The sequence below is a fragment of the Solanum verrucosum genome, unplaced genomic scaffold, assembly GCF_900185275.1.
Source record: "Solanum verrucosum unplaced genomic scaffold, falcon-dt-bn FXZP01000284.1, whole genome shotgun sequence".
Classification (NCBI taxonomy): domain Eukaryota; kingdom Viridiplantae; phylum Streptophyta; class Magnoliopsida; order Solanales; family Solanaceae; genus Solanum; species Solanum verrucosum.
The window spans coordinates 602,611-626,124 of NW_026019936.1; the positions used below are offsets into that span (position 1 = coordinate 602,611).

The 23,514-nt window shown below is 35.0% G+C and overlaps 1 protein-coding gene across 1 annotated transcript; it reads left to right on the forward strand.

Annotated features, from left to right (window-relative positions):
* Positions 1-3,845: 3,845 nt before the first annotated feature.
* On the forward strand, positions 3,846-23,149 carry LOC125838262 (protein ACCUMULATION AND REPLICATION OF CHLOROPLASTS 3, chloroplastic). Its single transcript, XM_049517345.1, has 16 exons — positions 3,846-4,199; positions 7,583-7,641; positions 8,533-8,597; positions 9,947-10,081; positions 11,207-11,255; positions 11,750-11,862; positions 12,027-12,098; positions 12,785-12,895; positions 13,167-13,348; positions 16,657-16,914; positions 17,014-17,078; positions 17,263-17,660; positions 19,453-19,557; positions 19,889-20,026; positions 21,698-21,864; positions 22,756-23,149. The coding sequence occupies exons 1-16, from the start codon at positions 3,856-3,858 to the stop codon at positions 22,826-22,828; spliced, it is 2,334 nt and encodes a 777-aa protein (XP_049373302.1). The 5' UTR covers positions 3,846-3,855; the 3' UTR covers positions 22,829-23,149.
* Positions 23,150-23,514: the final 365 nt, after the last annotated feature.

Here is a 23,514-nt window from a genome sequence, read left to right on the forward strand (position 1 = left end):
TTATTTATTTGTGTCCTTTTTGAGAAAGCGAAAGCTAAGAGTAGGAACAAAAATTTGTGTACATATTAACACAATGAAAATTAATAGAAAATCATGGCACAAAAAAATTTGTTTATGATCTTTAAAATGTATAATTCAAAGAGAAATATAATTTAATTAATTTCATGAACTTAATGTCCTATTTGTTTGTGTCCTATTTTGGAAAGGAAACAAAGAGCATGTACAAAAATTTGTGTACCTACACAATGAAGGTTTGTAAAAAAGCACCATAGAGAAATTAGTTATCAAAATCAATTTTGTTTATGATTTTTGAAATATATAATTCAACAAGAAACATAATTCAATTAATTTCACAAACTTAGTGTCTTATTTGTTTGTGCGCCCTTTTTTGAGAAAGAAAGTGGAGAGTAGGTATAAAAATTGTGTACCTATTAACGTCATGTAAGTTTATAGAAAAACATTATAGAAAAAATTGTCTTAATCGATCAATTATATTTATCTCTGAAACATATATATAATTTAAAAAGAAACATATAATTCAATTAATTTCACGGACTTAATATCCTATTTATTTGTGTGCCCTTTTTGGGAAAGAAAGCTTAGAGAGCGGGAATAAAAATTTGTGGACCTATTAACACAATAAAAGTATATTCATAGAAAATCACCATAGAAAAAGTTGTCCAAATCACTTATGTTTATCTTAAAATAGATAATTTAGAGACAAACATAATTTAATTAATTTCACAAACTTAATACCTTATTTATTTGTTCAATTATTTGTACACACCTAAAGTTAAAGATATAAATATTATCTTAAACAAAGTTAAAAGATATATTTATGTATTATGCCTAATTAAATCGAAGACATTTGTAAGCTTATGCATTATTGACAATGATATAATAGAAATATTCAAGAAAATTTTCTAAAGATTTAATATGATTTATCATTGTAAACAACCTGGCAGATCCACAAATATTTGGTTGATTACATCCAACCAAATACAAGTAGCTGCATGGCTCATCCAAAAAGCCATATACACATATATTATAATAATATATATAAATATAGTATATGATATATACATCAAGTGGACCTAATATTTTACACGTTATATATATATTAAAAACTACAAATGATATATGTCAAGTGGACCTTCTATTTGTGTAGGGTTTCCAATTATCACCCTCATGTATAGTACATGTTTGGATTTTCAAATGAAATGATATTGATAGAGTAACATGATTGGCAATTTTCATCGGAATTCATAGTGGAATGAATAGAATTTCTCCGTTTTTAGTCCCTTAAATGAAATATTTTAAGGAAAAATTATAGAAATCCACATTTAAGTTTACTTATTACCATTATCCCCTATAAGTTTTACAAATCTCCGAAATCCCTTATTTTCGCGCATCAGATTAGTGTATCAGCGCTTATATTATTGTATCTCGCGCATCAGATTAATGTATCAGCGCTTATATTATTGTATCTCGCGCATCAAATTAATGTATCAGAGCTATATAAGTGTTGATACATGCACGAGATACAATAATATAAGCGCTGATACATTAATCTGATGCACGTGATACAATAATATAAGCGCTGATACTTTAATCTGATGCGCGAGATACAATAATATAAGCACTGATACACTAATCTGATGCACGAAAATGAGAGATTTCTGTAATTATAAACTTTTAAGGGATAAATTGTAATTTTACCTTAAAAGTATGTGATTTCTGTAATTTGCCCATATTTTAATAGGAAGCATCTTTTCCTTTAATAGGCTAGCTTTGTACATTATAAATTCAGGTTAGTCTGTATGAAGAAATGTGTGATCATTTAATTTAAAAGGTTAAGTTTATTAGAGATCAGAACACATTTTTTTTAATTTACTGAATCATATTCTCATGCCATTGAAATTACAAAGTGAATAATAAATACCGACTAAAAAAAAGTAATTGAAAATTATAATTTAGTATAAATTACTACTAGCTAACCTAGGTAGTTCTCATGGAATGTTTGGACATAAGTACACACGACATGTGCAACAAATATATGCTTGAGAAAAGTGGTAGAACTAGTATTTTTAATGAAGGGGTTCAAAATTTGAAGAACTAAACGCATGAAAAAAAATAATTTTAATTATGTTTAAATAATAATATTTTCCACCGATGAGGGTTCATCAGAAGGCTGGCTCTGCCCCTGCTTGAGATATATTATGTTTCACGTTATGATATTTGAGGAACATTTGTTGTAATGTTTAGGGTGTGTTTGGTATAGTGGAAAATAATTTTAATTTTTTTTTATGTTCGATTGGTCAAAAAAATTTTAAAAATCTTTTCTCTAGAAAACAAGTTTCTTAAAATGAGAAAAATGATTTTCCTAACGAAAGTAGGGGAAAAAGTTCCACAAATAACATTCCACATTAATTATAGTTTTTACTCTCCAACACTCCTCATCTTCACCCCACACTCGTAGAAAGCAGTGGTTCCTCCCGTTCTACTTCTACGATAAATGTGTAGGATCATCCGATACAAATTCAGTTCTAGTTGGACAGGATATCATAACCCCTATCATCATCGATCTTCACCTTTTATATCTTCATAGTATTTATCTAAATTATATACAAATAAATTTAAAATATTGTTTTTACCGACCAAACTCATAAAAATATACGTAACAAACTCACTTATCTAGTTATCTTTCTAAAAAATATTTTCTATATATAAAAAAAAAATATTTTCCTTTGCCGAATATACTCCATGCAATATTCAGGATCACTGACCATTTATACTAGTTAGTATCACTTTCACTTGTGATACATTTATTTTATTTATTTGTCTCTATTCTATTTCACTCATGTGCTTATCGATTGAGTTGATTTAGTCATGAATGTTATTAATTTGATTTATTGATTATCGGATTTGTAATTGCAAAAATGATAATATAATCAATAAGATTTTGATTATCGAGTTATCAATTATTAATCGTTAATAATTTGATTAGCGAGTTGTCTTGATCATTTTCTACACAAAATTGTTGATTATTATTTTTTGAGGAACTTTTTAAAATGACTATAATTTGGGCAAACTAGAGATATATATCTATAGTTTACTTAATTATGATTCATATATACATGTTAGACGGAGAAGAGAGGCAATCGAGAATGAGAGGGGGAGGAAAGAGGTGATCGAGATTTGGAAGAGAGAGGTGAGAGAGGGGATAAACACATATTATATTCGTTGTACCAAGTGTATATAATTTGTACCAACAAATACAATTGTATCAAGTTATATCAGGTTATATCAATGAATACAATTATGTCAAGTGTATTTATTCCTTGTGTATTTACTCTGTATAAGTGTATCAAGTGTGTATATATATTCTTTGTGCATTCATTTTATATCAAGTGTATCAATAAATATAATTGTATCAAGTATATCAACAAATATAATTGTATCAAGTGTATCAACGAATATAACTATATTAACTGTGAATGAATACACTTGTATCAAGTGTATGCATTCTATATCACACGTTGTATGCTCTTTTCAGAATACGATTAATACAATATTATATTTCTTCTTCATTCATGCATACCGAGAGTTTAAATATGAAATCGAATAGACAAAAGGAAGAAGAGAGGTTTCCACCATCTCTCGCCAAATTTGTATACGGCGAGAGATAGAAAGGGAGGGGACGAGAAAGGGAGAGAGGGGAGATCGAGGCGAGAGTTAAGGGACTAAATCGTATTTGTTAATAGTTTGAGGACCACACTAGCATTTATTTCTAGATTTTTTTACCACCTTTTTCTTCTTCTTCCCCAATTTTCCAATTGCTCTCTGCTTACTGCTATGGACCTTCTCCTTCCGATTCCGGCGAGGCTTACCACATTTTCACGCGCCTCCGTGTGTACTATTTCTCCGGCCAATCCTTTCAATTCCAACTCACTTACATACCGAAGGGTTAGAACTAGAGTGAATCCAGTGCGAGTGGTAACGAACTCGAATTTCAACAGTAGAGATAGTAATAATTGTGAAGTGAATTGTGAAGATGATGATATTGAGGAGGGAGACGGTTTGAAGAATGTGTGGGAAGAGACTGAGTTTGTGGAGGTATTTGGAATTGGAAGCAGGAAAGATGCTCTGCTTGAATTTTGCTTGGCTTCACCTTCTCTTTCTCCGGCTTTGAGATTTTGGTATGCTTTTTGAATTATTAATTTTCGACTATTATATTTTTTTCCCCGATTATTGTTAAGGTAGTATTAAATTATGCGCCGTGCATATACACTATCCTCATCAGACACCACTTGTAGGATTGTTGTTGTTTGTTTCTGAATTGTTTTAGCCTATTTGAAAAGCATATTTTTTTACCAATGTTAGAGCATCAATTTGTAATTTGTCAACAACATACCCAGTGTAATCCACTTGTGGGGTGTGGGAAGGGTTGAGTGTACGCAAAACTTATCCCTACTTTTGAGATGTAAAGAGGTAGTTTTAGATAGACCCTTGACTCGAGGAAAAACATTTCAAAGCAGGTCGAAGAAAGAAATAGTGGAAGTGCTGATTTACCAAGGTTCCAAAAGTGATTTAAGGAAAAAACATACGTTTTCAGCTTCTAAAAAACAACTTCTACTACTACTGCAAATCACTTTACTTTTTTCCTAAAAGCTTGGGCAGATGCCTCAACTCGATTTCCTAAAAGCTTGGGCTATTAATTTGATTGTGGTTTGGAAAATATTGGAGTAATGGATGAGAAGGTAACTTGATGGAGAAAATATTCCATCAAAGTTTGAAAGTTGAATACTTTAATGAATTTTGATTCTTGAAAGCTGTGAAAATGGGGTAGAAGTGGAATGGTGTTTACATTTTGCGCGTTCCATAATGGAAAGAGTTTCATAGTTGGACCGAAGGGAGTGGTAAATACAATTGATAGTTTATACATCCTCTCGTCTATAAGTTGTTAGAATAGGAATAGGTTTATACAATCCTATTAGAATAAGAATATGTTTATACAATTCTATTAGAATAGGAATAGGTTTATACAATCCTATTAGAATAGGAATAGTAATAGAAATAGAAATAGGAATACTAAATAGTATCCTACTTGGTAAAGGATTGTATTCTAGGGTCTATAAATAGGGTCTCAATGTAATAATGTACACAACAACAATTCAATAATATTCTTTTCCTATATTTCTCACATGGTATCAGAGCCTCTACGAACTTGGTAGAGAATTAAAGAGCTTCCGCTGCCGGCGGGTGGCACCCATAGATGCTACCCGTCTGGCCAATGATTATGTTAACAAAAGTTGGGTCACCGTGTATCTATCCGGTGACTATTTTCTTATATCTAATTTGTGTAGCACCGTGCTATCATTCCGGTGACTACTTTTTCATATTTAATTTTTGTAGCACCGTGCCATCATTCTGGTGTCTACTTTTTTGTGTAGCACTGTGTCATCATTCTAGTGACTACTTTTTCATATATAATATGTGTAGCACCGTGACATCCTTCCGGTGACTACCTTTTTTGCATATCTTATTTGTGTAGCACCGTGCATCTTTTCGGACTACTTTTCATATTTAATTTGTGTAGTACCGTGGATTTTTTCGAACTATTTTCTCATATCTGAGTTGCATAGCATCATGTGTCTTTTCAGTGACTCCTCAGATTTGATTTGCATAGTTCCATTCGTCTTTCCGGTGACTCCTCAAATCTGATTTGCGTAGGGTTGTGCCATCATTCCAACCCTACCCGTTTCTTTTTCAGTAGGGTCGTGCCAACATTCTGACCCTACCCATATTATTTCTCTTTTTCAATGGGGTCGTTCCATAAATTCAAACTATCCTATATAATTTATATTTTCTAGTTGGGTTGTGACATCATTCCGACTCTACCCATATAATTTTATTTCTTAGATTGTGACCACTTTTAGCCATCAAATCTAATACTCCGGCATATGAGCATGTTCTGGCTAGTTTTTCGGTGACTTGTCTGATATCAACTCGTCTAGTGATTCCAACATGATCCATATACTTTACACTAGATTTTGAGCACTTACGACCGTTGCATTGTGAAGAAGTCTATATGGAGCAACCACCTAATTTTGTTGCTCAGGGGGAGTTTAGTAGCCTTGTATGTTGATTACGTAAGTCACTCTATGGTCTGAAACAGTCTTTGCAAGTTTGGTTTGGAAAGTTCCAACACTGTAATTTTATCACTCTGTGTTTTATCGGCATTATGCATCAAATTCAGTATTTCATGAGAAGACCAAGCACATTGAGATTGATTGTCAATTTTGTGAAGTCGAGTGATCAACTTGCAGATTTCACCAAGCCCTTCATCAGTCCTCGTGTTAATTACATTTGTAACAAGCTAGGTACATGAATTGTATGCACTAGCTTGAGGGGGAGTGTTAGAATAGGAATAGGTTTATACAATCCTATTAGAATAAGAATATGTTTATACAATTCTATTAGAATAGGAATAGGTTTATACAATCCTATTAGAATAGGAATAGTAATAGAAATAGAAATAGGAATACTAAATAGTATCCTACTTGGTAAAGGATTGTATTCTAGGGTCTATAAATAGGGTCTCAATGTAATAATGTACACAACAACAATTCAATAATATTCTTTTCCTATATTTCTCACATAAGTTATAGGAGATTTGAGCTGGGTGGTAAAGTCTGCGTTTTGATGCTTCAGAATTACATTTGTCTGATACACGACTTACATGTAAGCTGAACATCAATTAATTACTTTCATGGCCTTTCCACCCTTGTTTTAACATTAAGAAGTTCAATGTTGTTAGGAACTTCTCGTATACTTAAGGAACACTAGTATGAAGTAAGTTTGACCCACTTCTCGCCCTAACATACATGATACACCAGTTGTCCAATAAGTAGAAAAGGAGAGAAGTAGTACTTACCCGTTCAACAAAAAAGTAGCAAATGAGTAAAATGTGCAGTGTTTCTATTTATTTTTGTTATAGTGATGGTTCAGTTGTTCTAACCTCAGTGGCATTCTGTTAGTTGGATGTTGGGATTAAATGGATTGAGTTTCATTGTATAATGTCAATAATTGTGAAAGGGGAGGAATGCCAATGGACCAGAGTGCAATTTGCATGAAACTCTTTGCTAGTCAACAAGTGATGGGGGAGAGAGTTGAGCCATGTGGAGAATAAATATTGGGTAATTGCTGAAAGTATTAGTAGTGCTTGGAAAGTTGGAAGAGAAAAAATGTAGGAGCATTTGACGAAGTGGAGTACCCAAATCATAATATAGGAAAAATAATGTTCTTCTAGTTCCATTCATTTTGGTCCAAGGAAGCAATTCCTATTGGAATCTCTATTTAGTCATGTTTTTGGGAGGATCTTTGTGCTTTTTATGACATTTTTTGGAATTATCGAAAAAAGTAAAAGATAAATTGCCCTTTTTTTTGAGATAAGTAACAAGCTAAATTGGCTTCATTTTGTCCTAGAACGTAATGCTTTCTCAAAGCTAATCATGTGAAACATAATTATGCAGTATTAATTTCTGAAATGTTGCCGATGTTCTTGTGATGATATGTACAGGAATATTCTCGTGAAAGACTCAGAGAAGGTGCTATTACAAGAGAAAGTGCCTATAGAAGGTGAAATGTTTTTTTTTTTTCCTTTTTTCCTTTTTGTTCTCCCTCTTCCATCTTCTTGCTCAAAATAGTATCTATCTTCACTCTTCTTGATATGGAAGTTGTCTGGGGATTAGTTGGTTGTTTTCTAGCACTTAATGAGAAGAAAAGTACAAGTCGCTAACCCAGTTGTTTCCATTGTAATTATATAGTTATCCCACGTATATCACCTACTCTTACATTGCCGGGTAGCATCTTTGTTGGGGGGAGCTGATGAGATGGTTGGTTTTGAGTGGGTAATGCCGAGAACTGTGAAAGAAAATATGTTTAGCTGGGCTAGTAGAAGACAGGAGGAGATGCTGGGCATGTGAAGTTGCACCTTTAGCACTGGTGTGAACCATATGGAGAGAGGAGAACAGGAGAGCTTTTGATGGAATAGAGCAAGATGTCGTACACTTGAGAAATAGCCTCTTTTCCCTTGGTTCATTTTGGTGCACCCATGAAGTTACTTTTTGTATATATGATTGGGTGGCTTTCGTAGAAAATCATGTATTTTTGCAAGATTTTTTATTTGTTGGTGATACTTTTGTATACGGGCTAGTTAATGCTCTTTTGTTAATAATATTCTTACTTCATCTAAAAAAATTAGTTATCCCACATGGGTTATGCAAGAGTTCTCAAAGAACTTCATAAACATCTTGAGCAATTTCACCCAATGCCCTAAGGTGGTGGGTTGGATGCTTAGATTCTTCCCCATGCCAAGAGATCCTTACGCAGCTTTAAATTTCTTGATAACTTTTAAGATGAGTCAAGCTCTTAGATTGTCCAACTACTGTTCTGTCTATCTTATTCTTTGCTACCTCCTCCCATTCTATCTGTTATGAACTTAAGCTTTTCTCATAACTTCTTTTGCAGATGTTCCTGCAAGAATTGTGGAAGTTCCATCAGCAATAAATTCATGTTCCAAAGCAGTTATACTTGTTTGTACATTCCTCAACTCTTATCCCTAAGATCTTTTATTACCAGTGATTATTGAGTAAAGGTACTAGCTAATGTGAATTTAATGAAAACATTCACTTGGATGGGTAACAAAGGACGGTGTTCCTTTGTTTTCTGATAAGGCAGTCATGAGTAGAGGACAAGAGTCAGGAAATGCGTAGGTGGTCATGAATTAGATCAGGGACCAAGGATTGCTCTGTTCTTGAACAAAATTTTGTGTCTATATCTTGAGTTTAGTATCTATTACTTCCCTGCTTGTGAAAGTAACTTCAGCATCTATATATATAGAGGGTTAAAGTATTGTGGTATTAGAATGGCATTAGAGCAAACACATGCATGATATGCAGTGGCTACAATGATTTTCTAGTTTAGAGGATACTACTTAGACTTCAACATAAGGTTTAGTTGTATGAATATCTAAGAAATCATATCTGAAGTCTGTCCAGCATTGCAGCAGATGAGTAACAAAGAGGTGAAAGAAGAGAAACATTAGGAATCTTCCCTTGAGTTCTTCCTTAAGGTATTTGCAGAAGCTGCAGCACTAGAAACTAATTTTATAAATCTTAGAACATGTTTCAAAGAGTAAGCAATTAGACATATATGCTTCGCCTTACTTCCTCCTGTCTACCTAAGTTAACAAGTGCCTTTTAAACCTTCACGAATGTTGGAATATGTACTGTAGCCATAACCTGATCAATCCTCCCTTTTGAGTTGCTGAGAAGTACCTTGATAAACCACTAAACCAAGTACTGGCATAATTTACGTCACAAGCTACACAGTGCTACTATGACCAACGATGCTTGAACCATTAAGCTCCTATAAAGATATTGTTGCTTTTGAATGTCTTTAGCTACAATGCTACTTTATGTTTAGGGTCAGATCCTTTCTTACAAAGAAATGTGGATGATTTCTACCTTAAGAGACCTCAAGTTTTTGTAGCTAAAGAGATGCAGAAATCTGTTTTGCCTCTGATTTACCTTTGCTTTCAAATAGATACTGTCCTATCGAACAGTTTGATAGATAAGTCAGAATTGTATTTTTTTCAAATTTTTGAGAGTATTGAATGAAACCTTTAGCAAAATAAGAACGGAAGAAGTTGAATTGGCTTCACTTAGTAATGATAAAGTCAACTGAAATATCAGTCTGGAGTCTTACAACTTTTAATTACGGCTGATAATTTTTTTGAGAAACTATGCCTGTGCTAGTATAAAAGGAAATGAAAATTTGGAAGACCTGTAAAGGAACATTTTCTTTTTGACCATCTCAATTTCAGTTGCTTTAATTATTTTTTTTATAGCCGAAATTGTTGTTTTCCTTGTTGCTTCTTTAGGTGGCTAGTGCAGCTTATGGCACCGATCATGTCCCAGCACTTGATATTATAAGGAAATTAAAGTCCACAAATGGACTAGCCATCGGCATCATCCTGAAACCTTTCAGCTTTGAAGGACGAAGCCGCTATGATGAGGTATTATACTTTTTTTTTTGGTAAATGATGCTTCTGAATAAATCTTTTCGTGGAAGGATATTAGGAGAAAAAAGACGAAGAACGAAATTGATTCATGAACGAAGCAATTTTATTTTAAAATCCTCATTGGTTGTATAGAATACGAGCCATTTGACCAGTGTTCGGGAAAGCGAGCACTTCATTGCTTTAAGCGGTGAAGCGAAGCGAGGGTTCAGCGCTTCAGCTGGCGAGGCATGTGAAAAGAAGTGGCCGCTTCTGGGATAGAAGCGCGATGCGACCAGAAGCAGCAAAGCAAGAAAAGCAGCGCTTTTATTTTTTTTAAAATTATAAGTGATCGATTTTAAAGAATAAAAAGAGTCGCAACTTACCTGGTCCTTAAGAAATCAGAATAATTAGGTTTCAGTGTACTCTTTCCTTCCAGTACTTTTTCTCTTTTCTTTCTTCTTGGTCTTCTTCTTTCTGGTGCAGTGACACTGCTAGCCTAGGATTTTTCTTCTTTCTTTCTACTCTGTTCATTACTCTGTTTTCCTTTTTCCTGTTTAGTTTGAATATTAAAATTATATGTTGCTGATTATTTTTTTCTCAGATTAAAATATATATCGCTGAATTGTTTTGTTTCTTAACAATGACTGAAATGTTGCTAAATTTTTTCTTAACAGTGATAAAAATATAATGTTGATTATTTTTCTTAAATCTTATCTGCGATTAAAAATGGCTGACCCGGCATGAAAATACGGGGAAAAAAGTTAGGGAGACCAATAGGACAACAGTTGTATGTCTGTTTTGTGACAAGACAACTAAAGGGGAACCTTCTTTTAGTTTTTAATATGAATTTTTGCTTATATATTTTTGTCTTTTTTTAAAATTGTGCTTCACTTCAATGAAGTGAGCGCGCTTCGCTTCACTTAAAGCCTGAAGCAAGACCTTGTCGGTTTTTTCCGCTTCGTTCTCCCCTAAACACTGCATTTGACAATGTTGTATGGACTAACAATTTGTTGTCCTACTTTAAAGTAATGAAGATACCCGAGATACACATATTGTACATGTCATACCTGTCAAAACATTTTCACAATATTACCAGCCTTGTCTTCGACCAATATTTTTTATGGTTCATCCTATTTACAGGTCACAGATTTGATTGACAGGCTTCAAAAGCATGCAACCATTTGTATAGGTCAGTTGAACTTTGCATATTACTGTTTTAGCTTATCTGCAGTTCATACAAATTGATGATACTAATAACATAGGAGGTCGTTGCTTCTACACTGTTCATTTAGTGCACACTCATCCATTCGAAGTTTTAACGAGCACATGTCTACTTCACCATTACTTTAATTACATGCTGTTAAAGCTTTGCATGGCTACAAAAGTTATTGAGATCAATTTAATTGATTATTTGTGAAAATTAACAGCTTTGCTAGTAATGGTTCAACTATTCTGAAATTGAGCTTTAATTCCTGAATGCATAATATGATGTTTTTTGAAGATTGGGTGTTGTTTGTAGAGAATCATATCTTTTTTTAGGTTTTACTACTTATTGGTACACTTGTATGCGGGCATTTTTATGCCCAAACTTCTAACAAAATTTATTACTTTATAGAAAGAAGAGTTTGTTAGCAACTCTGCCATTGTTCCAAAATTGTGATGTTTGTTTATTTGGGTTTGCAGTTATTGACACTGATGGTCTCCTCAAAAAAGATCTTTTAACTCTTGATGAAGCTTTGAAGACTTCATATAATGCTGTTCTGATGGCTGTTAATGCCATTTCAATTCTTATGTCTGTAAGTTGTTTTTTTCTTCCAATAAATCTCTTGAGGATTTTTTCCTCTCTTTTCCTTTTCTTCTTTTTACTGCTTTCTGGCTCTTGTTTTCTTAGTTCTTTTACAACTTTTGATTAATGAATTTATCTAATATCTGTCTCTCTGTAAACTTGCAACAATAACAGGAGGACCACATAAAGCTTTTAGATGCGACAAATTGTGGTACAAAAGAACTGAGTGGTCCAGAGCTAATAAAAGTAAGAACTATAGTCTTATTTTGCATAATTAAGTTGAACTGCTGATAAAATGGATTTTTATTTGGAGTGTGTTATCTCTAGTAGTTCATGTACAATAAGTTCTTATCCTTGGAAATCGCGGTTATGTACAACTTAGTGAATTTCTTCACTCTTGAGGCAATATTTTTGGTTGTCTTTCAACTTTTGTAAAGGTTGAAAATTGCACCTTCTGTTAGTTCTTAGTAAAGGTGTCACTTAATAGGAGTTTAGATGACTTCATAAAAAAATAAGAGTTGAAATGAATTTTCTTGGAAGAATGGAAAGAAGGAAGAAAAAAATGAAGAAAAGGAGAAGAAAATTCATGAGTAGGAGAAGGAACAGAAAGTAAATTCATTCACCTTGTATTCAGACAACAACAGCATACCCATTGTAGTCCCACAAGTGTGGAGAAAGTAAATTCATTCACCTTGTATTCAGACAAATTGAATTAGATCTTATTGGTGAGTAGAAGAAGAAATTAGTGGATGTTGAAGTAATATACTCTAGATAAAAAAATTGGACCATTTCAATCCAAAAGTTCTTTAAAGTGGACCCCTTTCTCTTGGTGCATTGAACCAAATGAATTTTGAAGATTCTGTTGCGGAACTTCATACATTTTCTTAAGTTTTTTGTCTGCTCAAATTAAAGGCTAAAGTGATTATTTTCAGATTCTTGAGAGCTACAAAGAGGCAAAAACTGGATTTGGAGCTGGCTACAATGTTGAAACTTCAATTCTGCGAGCTGTATACGACTGCCCATTCCTTGGTTTGGGAGTAAAGGTCAGAAATAGTTCAACTACTTGTTAGCGTATATGCTTTCCTTTCCCATCCATCCACATACTTGACAGCTAGTTATTCCTGCTTTGAACTTATGACTTCAATCAAGTTTATTATATCCTTTTAAATTAATCACTTCTTTCACAAGTTTTATTGAAGGTATTTCCTGTAAACTATTATGATTTCTCTCTCTATCTCTGTCTCTCTCTCAACCTTGTGGTCTTTTGGCCTCCATTTTGATGCCTTTATCCTTTTTGCTTATGTTCTTTGTCAGGGGTCAAATGGTGTGGTTATATGCATCATTGCAAGTTCAGGTGTTGTAAGTTCCAGTGATGTGTGTAGCATCTTGCGCACGTTTCGCCAAACTACTGGATGTAATGGAGACATTGTGATATCAATTGTCCAGGAAGCCAATATGGAGCCAAATTTAATAGTTACTACTATAGTGACATGTGGGTAAGTTGTCTTAACGAATGCTGAGCCAAATTCTATCCTCATCTTTTTGTTAGAGTTGTTATAGCTGTTTTATGAGATCTATCTTGTTTTGGACTTGCTACTCTACAAATAGATCCTCCTGTACTTTGCTTCTGGCACTTGATGAATGTGCATTATATGAATTGATCTCCTCATTATAGGGTAGTCACCTGGGACACGTGGGTGGTGGGATGATGATGACGATTGTGAACTGAGCTGTAATTGTTCTGTACAAAATGGTTAAGAGGAGTAACTTATCAAAGGGACACCAACAACATAACCAGTGTAATCCCATAGGTGGGGTCTTGCCGTCTTGGAAGGGTAGAGCGTATGTAGACCTTACTCTTACCTCGTGGAGGTAGAGAGGCTGTTTTAGAAAGATCCTTAGCTCAAGTATCACATATCAAAGTAGTTTGAAAAAAATATTTACGAAAGTAAAAAGGACATAACAAATAATCGGGAAAACATTATATAGCTTTTAAAAAACAAGGAATAGTAACAATAGCCATATAATGCGATAAACAAAGCACAGGAAGCAATGGGTAGTAACAGAAATCGTAGGAGTTAGGACAAGAAACTACGAGAATAATGCTACTACTACTGGTATGAATGTAAAAATAGGTATGGTGCACCAAACTGCCATCAGATCTATCTTGATGGAAAGCGAGACAACACTCAACTACCTACTAACCTTCTACCCCAATATGTGACTTCCATATCCTCCTATCTAAGGTCATGTCCTCGCCTCCTCGGCAAGCTGAAGATGTCACGTATCACCTCTACCCATACTTCTTTCGTCTATCTCTACCTCTCAAATCTACCAGTCAACCTGTCACACTTCCTCACTAGGGCATCTGTGCATCTCCTCTTCACATGCTCAAACCATATCAGCCTAGCTTTCCTCGTCTTGTCTACCACGGAGGTCACTCCCTCCTTGTCCCGGAACCTTCATTCCTAATCTTATCTCTGCTAGTATGACCACACATTCACCTCATTTCCCTAACTCTCATCTTTTGAAAACGAGAGTTCTTAACTGGTCAACACTTTGCACTGTACAACATAGTCGGCCTAACCACTACTATGTAGAACTTATCTTTAAGTTTTAGTGGTACATTCTTATCACACAGGACTCCAGGACTCCAGGGGCGAGCCTTGATTTCATGCACCCTGCACCAATACGATATGTGACATCATCAACTTATCAAAGGGAAAAACTAAGAAAATTGCTTTAAGATATCAATAGCAGTTAACTACATATGTTGTTGACATCATTAAAAATGTTACTATTCAGAGACCACTATAGGAGAGATATCTGGAGTTACTTATTGTACTAGAGACCTTCATAGTTTCAAGCTGCAGGAAGTTCCTCTTAGTTCCAGTTAGATGGAGAGGATGTTAATGCCAGCTACTTATGCATCTTACATTATATTTTGAAGTATCAGAAGAATGTTGTAAACACATCGCTGTCAATCAAACTGATGGCATGAGCTGTAAGAGTAGATACTAAAGTTTCCTTTGAATAAAGGATATATCTCATCTTTTAGCGCATAGTACATTAACAGCGCGTTAGAGAAGTGTAGAGTGACTAGTATACATATATCAGGTACACGAGGAGGAACCATAAGATTGCTTCCATTATTCTCTAAATTCCTCATATGTATTGTCAAGGATCTTAGAGTTTTTTTTCAATCTGTCCACACGCCACGACTTTAGTAGTTAAGCATCATTAGTACCAGAGGATGTAGGATCTTTAAATCTATAGAAGCTTAGAAACTCTTTAATATTTATATTGTTGTTTGTTGGACCATCAGTGTTGTAGAATTTTCCTTTTCCAGTGGGCAAAGTGGCAAACTACAGCACCAAGTTGACCGGAAATGTTCATACTTTCTGTGGTCTAATTTCTTTGGACACGTAGGAGTCTATGAAGTCCCTGTACATTGTCAAAGTCATTTACAAAAAGTCCTAAGCTAAGGATAATGCCGTATCCGTAAAGCATCTATAATTTCTTTTTTGTACAAATTGTCAGAAATATATATAAAAGGATAGTCCTTCCTCTCCCCTTGTGTCTCTGACCCTTGCAATAGGTTACTGCAGCATTCAAACTGTCTGTCGTTGGTCATTTTACCGCAAATCAGTTTTAAGAACACGCCATATCTGACATATATAACTATATTGCAGCTCTGATTTTTTCTTGGTGCTTTGGTTAAAAAAAAATGTTGCCGGCAAAATATATTTTCAAATTTTTTTCACCTGTTTCTGAAACAAACACCACTTGATCCTCTGTCGCCTGCGTCACTTCCATCACATCCCCATTCCTGTCCAATAAATATATGGTTTCTTTTTATTTCTTTTAAGGAAATTATCCTTACATAAGGGCCCTATTAATGATAAATGGAGCTAGCTAGAACTTCTGAAACAAGTAGTATTCTAGCTCTAAATAAAAATTAAGACTCTCTAACTAGAAAAATGATAAGAAATAGTGATAATGTCTTTTATGGTTCAGTATAATTTTCTTTTAACTGAATGATACCAGGATTCTGTGTTCTTGCCTTATAGGTAAGTGTAATGTATAGTCTTTTTTTTTTTGATGACAAGGGAAACCCGCAGCCGCTACCCTTTGGGTGCGCACAGGGTAAAAGCCCCGCTCCTATGCAATAGCTCGCAAACCACATAGGAGAGGTAATCCGCACTAGGCAAGCCCGGTGCGACGAGCTCGACCCAAAAGGCAAACCCCTTGCTTTCGCTGTCAAGGGGTTTCGAACCTGAGACCTCCAACATGGAAGTCCCAAGCCCAAACCACTGGGCCGCCCCGAAGGGTGTAATGTACAGTCTTTTATTCACTACAAATGCATGTTGATACTGTAATTCTTGGAATATGATATCCTAACTTGGCTCAAATATGTATTAAGCTCTATTTCCTTGCTTATTATAGAATGCGATCAACTGATCAAAGAAGAATATGCATTTGGAATTTTCCTGCTAGGTGCAAATTTTCCTTTTATTGAGAGGAAGTCTTTCTTTATTTTATGTGCTTTACTGACTAATCAGTGAATGTCTAGTGCCTGCTATTGGTTGATATCAGATACTGGAATTGTATCCTCTTGCCTTTTTTTGTTTTTGTTTGTGTGCATGTATACTGTGTGTTTCTTTCCGTCTGGTTCCATTATTTGTTGGCACACTATTCACTTCAGATGTTATATCAAATGATTTGCTATGGAGTTCAACCTGTTCTTTTAGCGAATTCGCACTACTATCTAAAATCCTAATTCTTGAGTATTTATTATTTGTAGGTATGCTACACAGGAACCATCTGAAAAAAGTAGCTTATTGTCTAGACTAGCGCAACATATTCCTTTCATTTTTAATATCCTTAAGAAGCCAGACCCACCACTTCAAACTGCCAAAGAAAGTGAAATTGATGAGAGTCCAGAAACTTCTGATATGGCAGAAATTGTTTCTATGGATAATGCACCTGAGGATATGTCCATCTATTCTGGGGAACTGTCGGCATTATTTCCTACCAATGGTGAAGAAACATCCTTTTTGAGGTCTTCTTCTACTCTTTTAGAACTATCTAAATTCACCTTTGAAATCATTCTTGGACGTCTTATTGTGCTTGCTCTTAGAGAAATTTTGTTGCTATGCAGAGATTATAATAATGTCTCTGATGAAAGGAAGATTGAACTGTCAAATATTGACATTGCAACTGAAGGTACATAATTATTTTTGTTTTAGGTAGACTCAGTTTTTCATGCAGTAGCATCTTGACATGAATGCAATAAATATTCATCAACTGCAATAAGATTAAAGTGGACAACAAGTTTTATTAGATAAGCGAATCAAAGTTATGAGCTTATAATGGAATAGTGAAATCTTGACCAGACTGAATTTTGCAGCACCTCTTGTTTTCAAAAGAGAGCTGCTCACAAGATGGAATCCGGGGCCAGGAAAAGACAGTTCAGAAGGCTTAGCTACAGAAGGGACCGAGAACTTGGAAGCCAAAACCACTGTTGACAATACCAGCACCTACAAACTTCCAGTTGGTGTAAAGCATAAAGAACAGTTGCAAACTAGTCCAGGTTCCTCAAACTCAAGAAATTCAGGGAGGAAATCTGAAGAAAGTAAAGGTGCACAGCCTAGAGATGTCTCAAATCTATCTCAGGATGAAGTGGATGAAGAATACAGTGAAATTATTTCAGATGGTTACAACTCTAACCTTTCCTTAATTGAAAAAAGCTATGCCAGTGCCCCAAAAAGGAAAGGAGTTCTGTCTACTCGGGCAGCCTCTATGCTGGTAAATAGCCAATTTTTTTTCGTAACTATCATTTTATTAATCACCAAGTGTAACAAATTACAAAGTCATAGCTCACTATCACAGCAGCTATCAACAGTATCTATGCTCTATAACCTTACTCCAATTAACTAGAAAAGTAAACACTGTACTATATGTCTAGTTCTAATTGTAGCTCTCACGTTACTTACAAAAGCTATTTCTCTTGCTATTCAATCTGGCATCCTACACTTTCTCTAAAAAATCCTTTGGTTCCTCTCAATCCAAATGGCATGTATGACTTCAGTGCTAATCATCTTGAATAACTGAGCCTCTTTGGATTTCCCGTTGGACTTCCTGATTATTCAATCTTGGTAGTGATCCCAGTTGGTAGCAGTGAAGGTGTTTCTTTTCATCGATCTCATTACATCAGCCCACAGCTGCTTAGTAATTGACAGTGAACAAATAGATGCTCCCTGGTTTCCTCAAAAGCTTGACAGAGATTACATGTTGTGTCCACAGTCGGACCCCATTTGAGTAGTCTATCTGCTCTGAGTATCTGAGTAATCTCCCCTAAACCTGCATCCATAGTGTAAACCTAGCCTTTGGTCTCGCGTTGTTGTCAAACATCAGACATTCCATGTTGCTCTAGGACAGTCACCTAGCATCTGAAGATACACCTGTTTTGTTAAGCTGCCATTCTTGGAAATCCTCTGAACAGAGTGCATGTATTGCTTCATTTCCACAATTTTCCTTAACAGCCAGCTTGCTTGAGCTGGAATTCTTAGGTCATTCCATTGTTGTCCTTTCATGTAGTAAGAATGGATCCACTTTATCCACATCTTATCTGCCGTATGGGCCAGGTCCCAACAAGCTATGGTCAGTGCTGCCTTATTCCACAAAGCCGGGTTGATCAGCCCCAAACCTCCTGCAGACTTAAGAAAACAGCTCTTTTCCCAGCCTCCCGGGATACCAAAGCAATCGTAGTGATGATATTAGTGCCATACCAAAGATTACTCCTAAATAAGATTCAATAGCCTAATTTTAGTGCTGTACATAATCAAATTTAACTTTATCATAAAAAAACTTGCCAATTTAGATAGTTTATAAGTTGCTTAGAAATAGTTCAGTAGATAATTACACAAACTTCTTTCTACATTATAGTTTATAATCAATTGTCTCAAGTTTCTTTAAATTTGATAATTTTGATGGAGTGTTAGATTAGCTGGTGGAATTGTGCATTTTTTCCCCACTTATCTAACTGATCTATGTGCAACAGATACCTTATGAATTAGAAATGATGGATACTGTTTCTAATTATGAAGAAAATTAGAGGTGTTATATCAACTTCTGCTGTTGATTATTTACAAATGCAAATTTATGTTCTGGTAAATGGGCCTCAATACAAGTAGAAATCAAGAAAAGGAAAAGTAAATGTTAATGACTTACTGGATCTTATTCATTTTTCTTTACTCAATCATAAGGGTAGGTTGTCTATGTCACACCCCTTGGGGTGCCGCCTTCCCCGGACCCTGCTAACGCAAGATGCTTTGTGTACCGGGCTGTCCTTTTTACGCAATCATAAATCACTTGTGGGTCCATGATTTCACTGAGCAAATATGAATTTGTGTTTTGGTGCTTGTCCATAGTTGAAGCTGTAGGACACCAGATCCATTTTCTTCTCCCTCCACCTCAAATTTATCCATGTATAGAGGAAGCTAGACATCTTAGTGTGTTGGTTGGTTATATGACAAGGTACAATTACATTGGAGAGTTTTGATGCCAAGTTAAATATATTTTTTATCATCATACTCAGGAAGCTGAACGGGATTCAAAAAAGAAGTGGATTCCTGTAGTTGAAATGAAATACAGGGGAGGTATATACAGAGGTCGCATTGAAGGAGGCCTTCCAGAAGGAAAGGTACTTTGATCTATCTATTACAGTCTCAGAAGACCTGTTTTCCGGGTTGCTTTTTTTTTTCGACATACAGTGCAAAACAGTTTTTTTCTTTTACCAAAGTATTATGAAACATCTTTTTGAATAATTTCAACATAAAATTTTATGATTTCTAGTACTTTTAATATACTTTAGCAGTACGTAAACTTTATTTTAAAAAAATCGTTATCTGAATTTACACTGTAGATTAGATGCATTGACCTTCATGCTCTGAACCCTGCCGCTCAACTTTGGGATGATGAGTATATTTTTTTTCTTGTGTTTGTCCGGATGAAGTGAATTTTGAATTCTATAGGGCTGCCTATCTCTTGAGGATGGAAGCAAATACGATGGTATGTGGCGCTACGGGAAGAAGTCAGGGTTGGGTACATTTTACTTCAATAACGGTGATACTTATCGGGGTTCATGGAGAGATGATCTCATGCATGGAAAGGTACTAATAATCCTTAAGTGCTTTTCAGAGTTTGATAGTTCTCTATTAATTTACTATACAAAAACTAGTGTGGGTGCACTTCTGCTGCACGTTATCAGCTTCTCATTCTATATTTCCTGATGTTTCAGAAAGTTATAGTATTTCAACACATCATGGATTCCGTCAGTTAATGAAAAAATTCTGTTACCTTTATTTTAAAAAAAAACACCATGGATAGTGCAACACCTTTTCGAAATATACCAACCAGCATGCAAAAGAGGCTTCCTTGGCACACACGTGGACTATAGTAGAAAAAGAACCCGAGAGCTTTTTGAGAATGTGGATACTCGTTTGTGCATTAGAAGAGCGTGTTGGTTTTTGGTCAAACTTTTTACCTACTATATTTACGTTTGGAAGACTGGGTGTCTCTTTTAAGGATCATGTTTGAGATTATCCACCTTCTGCATATTGGTTTTGTATATCATACTCCCATTTACATCAATAAATTCTTACTTCATCAAAAAACAAACCAGACTCTATCCAAATTATTCCCATTATTTGCTTTTCAAGCATCAATTGAGTTGAACTTGATAACAATTGTTTTCAAGAATTCTGAAGTATTTTGGAGAAATACTTTGTATTTGTGGTATCTTTCGTGTAACTTCTGGATCTGTGCCAATTCATCCATGTTTGGTTTCATAATGAGAATTGGTGAAGTTGATTCTTTGAGAATGGTAGCAGGTATTATAAACTTCAGCAGAAAGGCAGTGATGGGTGCCATATTTACAAACACAAGACAGCACTATTGCATCCTTGATTCTTCTTTCAAGGATTCTAAAACTTCCAAAAATGATACTGAATGATCTGTATAATTTTCATTACACCAAAAGTGAAAAAATAAAATACAATTCAACTCGGATCTTTTGGGTAGAATTATATCTATTCCGAAACATCTAGAGTTTCTTTCCTTCCAGATGGTCCACCATATGCATGTAGGAATTATTCTCCATCTACTTGTGGCTGATACATCTGCCCGAACTGTTTCAACATGCCAACAACTCACTAGTTGATCTTGGCATTATCCATTGAACGCCTATCAATTAAGGAAGATCTGACGCAGCTAGCTAGTGATGACATCTTCGTTTATCATTCCATTCTCTTGGAACAACAGCCTAAATGTATAAATTGTTTGCATCTTGGCACCGCAATCCTATCTAGTCTCTTTTACCTCAACATCGCTCTTCTCATGCTTACTAAGCTAGCAGTACATGTATTCAGCCATACTCTACTTGTCCTAAAACCACTACTCTCAGAAATGATTCTCCATAGTTCAATTTTTTGGTCGACAACCTTGTTGATTTCGTCAATTAACTTAATATGGTCAGCAAATAACATGCATCATGAGACCTCATCTTGTGTTGTGTTGAACAAATAGGGGTTCAATGCCGATCCCTATTGTAGACAACTATTATGGAAAACTCCTTTGTATCTCCTACTACTGTTCTCATGCTAGTGACGATTCCTTTGTGTTTCGGTCTATGATAGTTTATTTAGTAATGTTCAAATAAAAAATTGTAGATGCCGTGGATATCACTTGTCAAGCAGATTTTGCACACTTTCCTTTCTCTGGAAAAGTTTGGATCGTCCTAGCTGTCATTGTCTAAACAAATAACATTCTTTAACTGTATATAGGGATGGTTTTACTTTCATACTGGGGATCGATGGTTTGCGAACTTCTGGAAGGGAAAGGCTAATGGAGAAGGCCGTTTCTATTCCAAACTTGGTGATGTTTTCTTTGGTCACTTTAAAGATGGATTGCGCCATGGTCAATTTCTTTGTATCAACATTGATGGGACGAGGTATGTATGTTTAGTTCTCAACTTTTCTAATTCAGGCATCGTTTTTACACCTTAAAATACAAAAGCTGAACTGGAATTTAAAGTTGGGTTAACACTGAAATAATGTTCATTTCCTAATTGAAATAGGCAACATTGTGTGATTTACCGTCTTAAATCTTACATCTTTTGAAGTTCCTAGGCTTGCATGACTCAAATATCTGCAGTACATCTGTCCGTCATAAAAACAGAGTTAAGGCTCCATAGTTCTTCCAATTATAAACCTAGGATATAAGGTGAAGAGAGGTCATGCTAATACCTGCCGATTGCAGAAATTTGTCTCATCCTTCATTCCTTGAACTCCCGTCTGTGCCAAATGTGCTACCTTATGTTTTTATTTTTCAGAATTTGATGCACGTTTCATTCTGCATATTTACGTTTACATGAACTAGTTCTCTGATATCTGCATATAAATTTCATTTAAATTGGGAATAGTGCAATGCTTAGACACTCGATATTGATATACAATGGCTGTGGGTTTAGGAGGAGTTAGTGAAGGGACTAATGCAGAGTCACAGACTATTCTCCTAATCGATAACCTATAAGACAAATGTATCAAGCACCCTGTTAGGTTGCTAACTCGTTACATGTCTGAGGTGGATGAACCACCCCCTTGGCACCAGATGAACCAAGTTGATTGTACATCTGTATGGGGTTTCACCTTTTTTTTACCGGTAGTGCTAGCTGAATTTTGATCTGTTTGACTCGTTGTGACCAAGAAACTGGTCCACTAATTCGACTTATCTTTCTCGATCTTCATGATTTCTGGGCTCTTCTATGATGCTTACCCAAGTACTCTTTTTCTATTGTTAAGTACACTTCTTATGTTATTAATGTAATCCTCATGTTCTATAGGAGTATTGAGGAATGGGATGAAGGCCTTCTTCAAAGCCGAAAGAATTTGGATTCTGATGCAGAAACCGGGTAGACTATCTGGCGTATCTGTGAAAATATGTGATCCTTCGTCTGTTCATGGTGTCCTTGAGAAACAAATGCAGAAGAATAGCAACCAAGGGCGGGTGCCTCTTACGAAGAGTTCTCTTCAACAAGCTTCAATGATCATAACAACCATGCTTTAGCAGTAGCAGCAGCAGCAGCAGCAGCTCAAAATATTATATGACATTATCAGTACAATGCTATATGAACATCCTCTAAGCATTTGGTTCTTTATGTGTAGTGGTGAAATCCAAATTGAAAATCTCCAATTCTAACAGATCTTGTATATTATGTAAATAGTAATTTAAGTATCTTTTTACATCAAGGGGCATTATCTCTTGTTGATTTTTATTTTTTTTGTTTTTATTTGCAGCACCTTGTATATTTTGGAGTTTCATGTTGTTAATTCTTATCGAAACAGAGTCGATAGCATATAATTCAAATAATTCGTGGACTAATAATACCATGAAAACTAAGATAATTTTAAATTCTTATTTCGTGACATATAAATTTCAATACAAAAAATAGTGAGTATCATTTGATGTATTGTCACTAAGGGATCCACAAAATTTTGAGCCTAAATAGAGCTAGTTACACATATTTTGAATAATTTATGAACTAATACAAATGAAAAATAAAGATAATTTTGAATTTTGAATTCTTGTTTCATGACACAAA